Source organism: Rhynchophorus ferrugineus, unplaced genomic scaffold (assembly GCF_030347505.1).
Source record: "Rhynchophorus ferrugineus isolate W39M unplaced genomic scaffold, kcgeb_rfMv2 rfM9, whole genome shotgun sequence".
Taxonomy (NCBI): Eukaryota; Metazoa; Arthropoda; class Insecta; order Coleoptera; family Curculionidae; genus Rhynchophorus; species Rhynchophorus ferrugineus.
Window position 1 is genome coordinate 20476533 of NW_027472588.1, and position 12033 is coordinate 20488565.

Consider the following 12033-nt stretch of genomic DNA (forward strand, 5'->3'; position numbering starts at 1 on the left):
GACCAACTTTAGAAATCATCCCAGAAGACATCCGGTCTTATCCAGCCTTGGTTACTGGTGTGACTGGGGTGTCATTTTCCTTGTCGGATTTTACACACTTTTCCCTAGAGCATTCACAAATTTTAAACAGTCACAAACATAAATTTACGACTATGCCCCAGCAGGATTCGAACCTGCGGCTATCGCAATAGTAGGAGGACCGTCCCATCGCCTATACCACTGCGCCACCAAGCCGACTGTTTGGTACGATTTGAAAGGAATTGTTCATCATGAGATTGTGCAGGCAATAAAAAAAGACGACTAGAAGATTTGTCTTTATCGAGATCACATTGACTTAAAAAGATATTTGTGAAAAATTAATTGGTTCATTTTTTCGTCCAGAAATGTCAGTTTTATTAAGTTTTATTTTTAAAATGTAATGTTATAATTTTTTAATTTAAAATGGCATATATATATATTCATCCATTTTTTCGGGACTTATTATGATATCTGTTAAATGTTAAATCTAGTTTATAATAGCAAGCATTTCTATTTATATTAGTATTGTTTAAAATGTTTATGGATTTACCACAGGCAGCGTAAGTGATATATCATATAGATGACATTGCTAATATAACCATGTTCATCATATGTCGACGTATTTCAACAATAGTGTTTTTTTTTATTTCAGTTCAATTTTAAAACTTCCCAACTAGTTGTTATAGTTCGAAAAACTAGAAAGTCACTAAATGAAGCAAACACTTATCCACTAATTCCACTTCTACCAGTAATATCTAAACTGTTTGAAAAATTTATTTTGTAAAGCACTGCGGCATTTTTTTAAAAGTTTGAGATATGAACCCAACAATTATCCAGGAAATAATACATAATTGAAAAAGCCTACTATCTTGAGAAAATGTCACTCGAGCTCTGAACCAGGATTCTGAACAACAAAGATCGAAAGAAGCTAAAAAAGTGCACCGGTAGATTATTAGCACTATTTCTATATTTATCCGACACATGTGACATACCACAAATAGAAAATTTTGTTGTGTCTACATTTGTTCATGATTATGACATGTTTTATGATGTACATGATTATGTTATTGACAGAATCCAGTTATGAGATATGAAGGCGTATATATATATATATATATGTAATTTGACTACTACTAATACAACCTAACTGTTAATGGTTTGGACATTTCTATAAGTAAAATATCAGTTCTCCATTTAATATTATTGAGCTATCATGGAACGCTGAATTATTGATAAAGAATTTTAGAAATTTATGGTGATACTGGCAAGCAATGATACCAACTGTTGAAATCAATGAAACCGTTACTACAGATATCTACCAAGGCCAAATGAGTAAATAGAATTTCTTATTTTTTGGCTTCGGATTAAACGGCTCGAGTGGTGAAGTATAATTGGTGAGAAAACCAGGATAAAGACCTTATTTATATAGAAATAAAATGCTATTTCTTAATAGACTAGCGACAGTGGACTCTTCTAGATAAGTGTTTAGTTTTAAATAATTATAGAGATAGATTATGTGTTTTTCCACAACGACCATGTAATATAATGTAATATAAAATAAAAATTAAAATAACACTAAGCGTCATCGAGTACTGTTAGAAATAGTTAACAGACAAAAAAGTCATCACAAGCTAAAAAAATGGAAAGTTGAACGGAAATGTAACAGGAATTGCTGAAGTTAATCTATCCATGTTAACGCTGAGCATTGAAATAAAACGGTTGTTCCACAAATAGAATCACCATAAAGTACAAAATGTGGAAAGAAAGTCGGACAGTTTAAAATTAAGGGACAGTCCCTATAAGGCTAACATTCTGAAATAAAATCAATACCTGTTTCTACTTTAGTAATTTTACAATATTCTCTTTTTACAATTTGGTTTTTAACGATGGCTTGTCAATTTACCAATCTTATTTTTAATCAAAATTAATGTTCTCGGATAAAAATGTCTATAATATTAATTCAATGAACTGCTTTCATTAAAAAGTAATGGTAAGTAACTAAAACACAACCTTTTTAAATTCAAAATAAATTATTCCGGCAATTATTCGATGTTTTCAGCAAATACGTTTTATAAAACAATGGTCCGTTCGCAATCGATTCAAATTAAAGGATATTGTTCAATCCATCGAAAAAAAAAACACCTTTATCCTAATATAGGACGGAAAAGCACAGTCATAAAAACCAGAATGTTCTTTTCGGTTACTAATGGAACTAATCGCATATGTTCAGGAAGTATTTTTCGCTTTTCTAAAACTCGAACGGATATTGGTCAATACTGAAATCCAAAAGAACCCATTCGATTGTATTGTTATCAAGATACTGTGACTAACTATCAAATAGTTACCACACTAGCTTCTCTGTAAATTCCCGTTGGGTGTTGGAAATCAAATTATATGTTTGTTACACTCATCTGATCGTTATCGGTACTAATTAAAAGTGATGCCCGATTTTAGTTGTTCGAAATTCGGATATTGTATTTAAGTAGAACTGTCATCTTAATGTGGTTTAACTGGAGGTGAGTTAGATTTACCGGAAGTACTATATCAGTATTAAAGTATGTTATATTAAATACTTAACTTTTTCCACTATATAATTGTTTTTAGAGTTCTGAATGAGTTCTACATTAGATGTAAATAAAAGTTATTTACATATTTACTCTATATGCGTCTCTAAATCGTTGATTCGTTTATGCTGAAATATTAATAGGTTGTTCTGCATTCGCCTTGATCCAATATTTTGCACTATCAAACAATTAAAAAGTACTTTAAATTTTATCATATTTGAAGGGAAGTAAATAAAATAAATCAACTGTTTAACTGTATCTGGCATATATTAAAATGCTATTATAGTCCTTCCAATAAAACAGCCAATGCACATCACCAACGCCGTCGAACGTATTGCCAAATTCAGTTTCAATTTAAATTTTCAATAAAAACGTAAAATCCCTTTTAAACTCGAAGCATTTGTCCTTCCCATGTTACTATTTAGTACTATTCTAGTTAAAAAGAGACAGTATGAGGTCTGATGCGTCCGAATATGTAACCAAATCGGTCTATAAAAGTAGTTGTCATATGTCAATGTAACTATAATAAAACATGTCTAAGCTACAAACTATTGTAGTGGGAAATTTAAAAAGTATATTTTAATTAAAAAATATTTATAAAAATATATACATAATTATAACAATATTAAGATTTGAATAATATTTAACATTTGAATACTAAATAAAATAAAAATCTAACAACTGACATTTAACAAATAAGGAAATTTTTTCGTAACGGGAATAATATAATTTTAACTGGGAATATAATGGAAATTTTGTATTATCCTGGAATAATTGAAAACATTAAAGGTTTGGAATACAAGTCATATCCTTTTTAGTCATGATTATTTTTAAAAATTCCCATTACTTTATATGAATATGTACTTAATTAGGTATGTGAAAACTTATTTCCTAATTGAACATTATAATTACCTTAAATTATATATCCTAATGTTTATTTTTCTAAAATACTAACACTTTGATGTAATATCTATAAGATATATTGAAAAATATAAACTATTATTTTTATATTACAATTTCCATACTTGAATTGAATTGAATTTGAATTCAACTGCATAATATATTAGGCACCTGAATTATCCTTTATAAACCTTCTTTTCCTATATATATTTTCCTTTTCTATATATTTCCTGAAATTATTGTACGTTATCCATATGTTTAGATTTGAAGTTCAATTGACTCTTTTCATTCGTCAAACCAAGCAATATTTAATATTATTTTTCTTATATTACTATCCTATGCAGCATGGGTCTACATAATTTACTCTTTTCAAAAATGTTACCATTTGCTGGTAACATATAACAATAAATATTTTATTTCAATTAAAATGTCACAATTTAGTTTAGAAAAATAATTAACTCTATATAGAAATTTATTTTTATTTAAATTTTAAAATCTCATCATTTACTTCTTTCTAAAACATATTATATTCGTTCTTGCTCTTGCCTCTAAATGTAGATTTTAATGTGGAAATAGCTTCTGGGGATTCCGATATGGAGCTTAGCGTTGTGTTTTTCTTTCGAGTTGATAAAGCATCTGTAAATAAACACATATTTTGTGTTTAAATTCATAAAAATTCATTGTACGTAAACCATAATGAAATACTTACTATTTAAATTGCAGTTAGAAATTTTGTTGTTACTAAGCAATGCTCTTCCACATCTGTGTCTATAGTTTTACAATCTGAAATGTAATGAACAGTGATTTCTGCTCACATAAGATCTTACAAGGGATTTCTTTTAGTTTTGACTGTTATTTTTTAACCTTTAAAAGGAATTTCTGGCTTAGAGCAGGATCCTTTTGAAAACTATGCCTTCTAAGTATACTTTTTCTATGATATACATCGCTAAATGTATGTATGGCCAATTAGAAATGTTTGGAAAAGAGCCTATTAGTGAATTATTTCTGAAAAAATTAACTAATTTCGACAAATTAAATTGGCCGATAATAATTGTTTTATATAATTGTTAATTATAATATTATATAATTGTAAATTTGTTTTCTATGGAAACCCAAATTTTTTATTCTCGATATTTATAGCTCTTTCCTTGTATTTTAAATATTGTCGCTAAAGAATTAAAAAAAAACTAGACAAGAAAATGATCGTAACGGTAGCTTAAAGTATCAAGACTCACGTTACTCTTACAAGAAGTTCCGCTAGCTGGAACACTTTGTTCGGTTAGGATGTCTCACGAAAAGAAAATTTTTACAATCATCTTTTTATGTTCACTGAAATATCTTATCTGTGTCACCTAAAATCGTATGCAATATCATGGAACATAAAAGTTATTAATTTGAATTAAAGTGGAGGAATTATAGAGATTATTTTATATGTAGAATGATGATATTTTTCGCTGTTATTCATGTTGTTCATTTCACTGACAAGAAGATGAAATGATTTGATAAAGTGATTAAAAATAGTTTTTCTACTGTTTTTGCGATTCATAAGTAGTCAGTAAGTCTAATGTAGTTAAGTTAAGTGAATAGGACGATTGCGGAAAAGTAAATTGATTTTATATAAATATAAGCCCGTAAATTAATTTTAAAGGATTTACAACAGTATGGTGAAGATTTGTAACTAACTTCATGTTGAAGTATCTAGCATTTCCTCAAGTAAAAAAATTTTAAAAATCAGTGCTTTGAAAATTTCTGAATTTGTATCGAGTAAATCGCATTGGTGGGAAGTTTTACTTTTTTACTTCAATTTGAAAAAAAAAGGCGACTGAATGTAATCGAATGCTGTGCGAAGCTTATGGCAACCATGTTCCATCGATTTCAACATGTGAACTGGTATTTAAAGTAGATGTTGATGATTTTGAAACTGAAGAGCGTCTGGACCAAAAAATTTGAAGACGAGTATTCATATAAAACGTAAAGAATATATGCAGAATTTTTGGGAGTATCGCAATTGTAATCGTTTGAATAACTTGAGAATCATCCAAAGGCTTGGATATTTTGAGTCGTATAAATTTAAGTCCAGAGACATTGGGAAAGGCGTTTGGTCATGTGTGAGATGCCGCTTCGACAGCAAAATCGGAAAGGTTTTCTGAATCGTATTGGTACTGGTAATGAAAAGTGCATCTATTACAATAATCAAAAAAACAAATGAGAGCCACCTGATCATGCATCAACATTAACGGCGAAGTTTAATATCCATGGCTATAAATTAATGTTCTGCACTTGGCGAGATGAAGGGTGGTATACTATGAGCTGCTAAACCTAACGAAACCATCAATGAGGATTAATATCGACTACAACTGAGCCAAGTACTGCACAAAAAACTGCCGGAATACGAGCAAAGACACAACAATGTTGTTTTTCAACATGACAACGCCCGACCATATGTTGCAAAACCGGTGAAAACATACTTGTAAATATTAAAATGGGAAGTGTTACCCCTCTCACCGTATTCTCCAGACCTTGCTCCTTCCGATTACTACTTGTTCTGACATATGAATCATGATCTGTCTGAGCAGTGCTTCTCTTCTTATAAAGATACCAAAAATATGCCGATTCGTGGATAGTCTCAAAAATACATCGTCCTTTGGAATTGGAAAAGATGGAATACGTAAATTGTCTGAAATATAGTAGCGGCTGTCGATGGACAAGTATTGTCCGAATAAAATACCAATTTACGAACGGTTTTAGTTTCTTTAAAAGCAAAACAAAATCACTGGCAGCAAATATTTTAGCTTCAGCACCGATCAACTCATCCTCAAATGCGATCGTGGTTTAGTTGCCACGTTACAAAAGTTGCTATAAATTCGAAAATAATTTGAATTTTGGAAACTTTCCTTGGACATATTATTAAAGGTCTAGAATCTGAATATTTAAACTCCCTTAAGAATATATATTTAAGAGAAAACAAAAAATAATATATACTTGTTATGTTATTCGATATTTTTGCTTTAATTTTTTTAATCTTAATACTTTCTTAACTCACAAATAAGATGGATATCTTTTGGATAATTTTACTAAAACTATACATATCTGTAAGTATTTAAAAATATATAATTGTTGTTTTACTGTATTGTCCATCAACTTTCAATTAATTATGGAAACTAATATTACTATCAATCGTGTTAGTAAAATTATTTTAGGCCCTATTTCACGAATAGTTTGATTGATATTTTCCTTAAATGAATAAATTATTTATGAACCATTATAACAACACAGACTTTTATATAATCATGAAAAATAGTAGTTAAAAATAGCACATTCTCTAATAACGCTATTAACATGACATGTTTTGAAAAAAAATGTCGCCATTTCAAATTGCATGAAGATTATTTTTCGACCAATATGATTTAAAATAATTTTTTACGGTGTTGTTCAAAACAAAAAAAAACAAAATCTTTCTCTAGCATACTCTCTGCATACTAGACATTTACCCTCTTGGATCTATGGATCTTTCTCATCGCATAAAAATAGTTAACATCAACTGATTATCGGTCTAAAATTTATTTAAAGGTTTCAGCTTGATTTTCTTCCAATAAGTCCTTCAATTAATTGTCTTCGAAACTTGTTTACTACGAATAAAATACCAATTTACGAACGGTTTTAGTTTCTTTAAAAGCAAAACAAAATCACTGGCAGCAAATATTTTAGCTTCAGCGCCGATCAACTCATCCTCAAATGCGATCGTGGTTTAGTTGCCACGTTACAAAAGTTGCTATAAATTCGAAAATAATTTGAATTTTGGAAACTTTCCTTGGACATATTATTAAAGGTCTAGAATCTGAATATTTAAACTCCCTTAAGAATATATATTTAAGAGAAAACAAAAAATAATATATACTTGTTATGTTATTCGATATTTTTACTTTAATTTTTTTAATCTTAATACTTTCTTAACTCACAAATAAGATGGATATCTTTTGGATAATTTTACTAAAACTATACACATCTGTAAGTATTTAAAAATATATAATTGTTGTTTTACTGTATTGTCCATCAACTTTCAATTAATTATGGAAACTAATATTACTATCAATCGTGTTAGTAAAATTATTTTAGGCCCTATTTCACGAATATTTTGATTGATATTTTCCTTAAATGAATAATTTATTTATGAACCATTATAACAACACAGACTTTTATATAATCATGAAAAATAGTAGTTAAAAATAGCACATTCTCTAATAACGCTATTAACATGACATGTTTTGAAAAATAATGTCGCCATTTCAAATTGCATGAAGATTATTTTTCGACCAATATGATTTAAAATAATTTTTTACGGTGTTGTTCAAAACAAAAAAACAAAATCTTTTTCTAGCATACTCTCTGCATACTAGACATTTACCCTCTTGGATCTATGGATCTTTCTCATCGCATAAAAACAGTTAACATCAACTGATTATCGGTCTAAAATTTATTTAAACGTTTCAGCTTGATTTTCTTCCAATAAGTCCTTCAATTAATTGTCTTCGAAACTTGTTGATCTCCAGGTCTTTCTTTGTTACTGACATCAAACCGACCACTTTTAAATCGTTGAAACCAAAACCGACAATTGGGATATGAAAGATCAACATCACCATAAGTTTATAAAAGTGTTTGATGGCCTTCGACAACAGATTTCTTCAAATGAAACCACAAAAGTAATGAACGCCGAAAGTGTAACTTTAAACGTTTCACAATTAGCGTTTGTGTACACTCAATAACTCAATAATATTAAATGTTATTTTATGTAGAAAAACCGAATTTAATAGTTAGGTGAGGTTGTTTAATAGTTGTTTACATTGTTATTTCATATTTTCATCAATATATACAGGTGATCAAAAGAGCATGCAATCACTATTCCTTGTTGACTTCACCAACTTACGAAGAGCCTTAAGAAGAGCCTTACTTAAGAAAATAAAAAAGCTTGCTATAAGATATAGCCCAAGCTTTCGACAAGATTTGGCATGGGGGACTTATCCCCAAACTGCAAAAATGTTACCAAGTAGCATACTGAACTTTTAAGCTTTTACACCTCAGCCAGAATGTTTAAAGTCAAACAAGAGGAGGCCTATTCTACAATAAAAGAAGCTAAAGCAGATGTATCACAAGGAAGTGCATTGGGGTCAATTTTTTACTTACTTTACATGTGATCGATAATTAAAAAAAAAAAGTTTGGAGACAACAGCGAAGATACAACCAGAACATTACAATGGACCAGTAACGATATAAATAATTGGGCCAAAACCTGGACCATGTGCACCTATGAAATTCAATTGTAGTGACAAAATTTCGCGAAAAGCCGCATAATAAAACTACAATTTTTTTAGAACAAAATCTTAAGAAGTACCTTAGATGCACATAGATACCTAGATAGGAATGATTACCTATTCTGAAATCATCAGATATCTAGTGTTACTCAGGAATGTCTCAATGAGAATGACATGAAGAGAAAGTCCACTCTCATAATAATACCAAAGTATTGCATCTCTTGGATAATGATTATGGTAAAAGGATCAAACCATTTTATTTAGTAGTGCAGTGAAATGTATTTAATAGAAAAAACAGTAATATATTAATACGTGAACTTTATTACTGTAGAGAAAAAGTAAGGACTGATGGGTTGTCCTATATATAGCTAGTTTTTAAGTTATTGCCAAAAAAACAAATAGTAGGGTAATTGGCAACCAGTGGTAACAAAGTAATTAAATGAAACGATTCCGTTTTATTTAATAATCTTACTACTGTAGAATCGCAAGTGTACATTAAGCACACAATCGATGTGAATTTTTCGCAATTTAAGCAAATCATAATACATTATCAGAATATAATAAAAACTAAAGCCTAACAAGAGAGCATTATGAAAATTCGTCATAATTAAATGTTACATATCGTTCCTAATAAATATAACACCATCATTTTCATTATATATCTGCTATTAAACACGCCGTACTAATAAAACGTTTCACCCATCATACATTTTCTCAGCATTTAAAGCGCAATCGGAAGTCCTCTCCAATTCAATCGGATCATGCAACGATAGTTCTCAAACAATGACGATGTCTGGTTTCAGATCGCACTAACAACCTATTATTGATACAACGAACAGTTTCAATGCCAATCTTTCTCTGATCGCTATGCTGACAACTTGACTGGACGAATGAGTTTACGTGGTCGATGTAAATTTATGGAAAATGAATCGATTATGGATCTGGGCCGTTCTGGTGAGCTGTGTTGTCCGGAATAGTTCTGCTAACGATGGTAAAAAAGGATGCCCATCGCCAAAGGCAATTTTACCATGTCGATGTATATTACGCGCTGAGGAATATCAAATTTGGTAAGTTAATTATCTTTAATATTCGTACGATATTGCTGCTTTTTTAAAACACTTTTTTGAGTGAGAGTAAATTTTGTCTGTAGTTAGCAGTTATTATACAATCATAATCTTATTAGAGTAGACCATGAACCAGTTTCCTTCTCATAAGTAAAAATAATTGACATTACTCAAATCCCTCAATAATATTGTTGTAGCCAGGAATAGCTAAAAAGAAAATAGTTTTTGTTGCATTTGCTTGAACTATCAGGTATTTCAAGATTAGGGATTTAGGGCCGGCTTCTGTACCATGTTCTATTTTCTTTTAGTATTAATATTTTGTGATTCATTTTTCTTATATCTGTTATGACATGCTTAAATTAAACACTATTCTTCGATATGCATATTTTCACAATCATTATTTTATCAATGCTATTTCTTAACGTTCAATATTATTATCCAATAGGAAAGGAGTCCTTTTCTGCGTTATTATTACCTTTAGTTTTTTTAAATTTATTAATATAATATTACTAGTCGTTGCCAACTGACTTATAATTTACTCTCTGCAGTGACTTACAAATAAAAGTACTTTTCTAGGAAGACCCTTACTTAGTCTCTAATAAAATAAAAGTTTGTAGCCTTTTCAATAGTCTTACCATTTAGTGTACTTCATTGCACCACTACACAAAATCATACGGTTTTGTACGGTTTTGTTTGTATACAAAATCATAATTCTCTTGAATCTGCGTCATGATTCGAAATCCACTTCGATATCCGAGTTGCGGCACTTCGGTGATAACGAATTTCTTAATTTCCATATTGACAGTTGGCATCCGAAGATCTCGGTGAAAATAATTATTATAATTATTTCTATACTATTTGGACGTATCCACAATACTTCACAGGACTTTGTTTTGAAATGCTTATCTTATATTGGTATTATTTCTCGCTAAAAAAAATATAACAGTATTCTATAGGTCCATATAGGTTTTAGTATTTGCATGTACAGCAGCAACTTATTATGTACAATTTTCTTTAAAATAACCAATACATTTTTTTAAATTTTACCCTTAATGATTAAGTATCTAGTAATTTGCCTAGTATATAGTTAGGCCAAAAGCATTTCTTACGATTAATATTATGTAAATGAGGTATAGGGGTCGTTGTTGTTAAAACGTATTGTTTTTAACAATCACCCTCCTTTTAGTGATATGAGAGGATGGTTTAACCCCCCTCCTACACAATACACATTATTCAGTGTTTTCTTCCAAACCCCTTTACACCTATTTTATGTTTTACGCAATTTAGTGACGATCCTATAGAAAATCACTTCACTAAGTGATTTGCAGTATGTAGGTTACGTTAAACTTTTCATATATAAGTATATATATATATATATATATATATATATATATATATATATATATATATATATAACGACCCCTATATCTCATTTACATAATATTAATCATAAGAACTAATAATAATAAACCAAGACCTAGGTAGGTAATATCAAATTGCATCCGATGTGCTAACATATTTGGCTTACTCCAAGTGGTTTATGTTTTACGTATGTGGTTCTTCCGGATTAGAGGTTGATATAATGTTTATGCACTTGTGATAGGGTTACCGCGATACTATATATATAATAATGTATCCTATTTTATACGTTTGCATATAGTAAAGTATGTTGTATGGATATTTCTTGTCTTTTTAAATCTTATTTAGTCTATGTGGTACGTTCAATTTTCACTGAAAATTACTTAATTAAATTAATTAATTTAATTAATTTTCTATTTAATTAAATATCAATTTTAATCGTAATACTAATTTTGGAACTTTAAAATAACACGAAAGAAATTATTAGTGTGTGCGAAACGCAACTAAATGTATGTATTTGGGAGATATAATTGAAGACCGTACATTTCTTCTTTTCTTTTTCTTAGAAGTTATATTTATTTATTTCAATATTTTAACTATTATTTTAGGTGTACCCACAGTGATCTGCCTAGTGTGTTAGAAGGTTTAAGAGCTACTGCTAAATTCATTCAAGAACCAATCGATGAACTTATTTTGGAGAATAATTATTTGCCTTCTTTATCTGGAAGAGCTTTCTTTCCCTTAAAGGTAATTTTAAAAATTATTTTAACTAACGTTTAACTCTGAAAATGTTGTAAGATTAACCCTGAGAGGATGAAC

The 12033-nt window shown here is 29.6% G+C and overlaps 1 protein-coding gene across 1 annotated transcript in view; it reads left to right on the forward strand.

Annotated features, from left to right (window-relative positions):
• Positions 1 to 9599: 9599 nt before the first annotated feature.
• LOC143202356 (uncharacterized) overlaps positions 9600 to 12033 on the forward strand; it is a 33003-nt gene continuing 30569 nt past the window's right edge. Inside the window, exons 1-2 of the mRNA XM_076413827.1 lie at positions 9600 to 9858; positions 11823 to 11961. Of these exons, the coding sequence (XP_076269942.1) occupies positions 9716 to 9858; positions 11823 to 11961 (282 nt within the window). The 5' untranslated portion in view covers positions 9600 to 9715. The remainder of the gene's footprint in view (positions 9859 to 11822; positions 11962 to 12033) is intronic.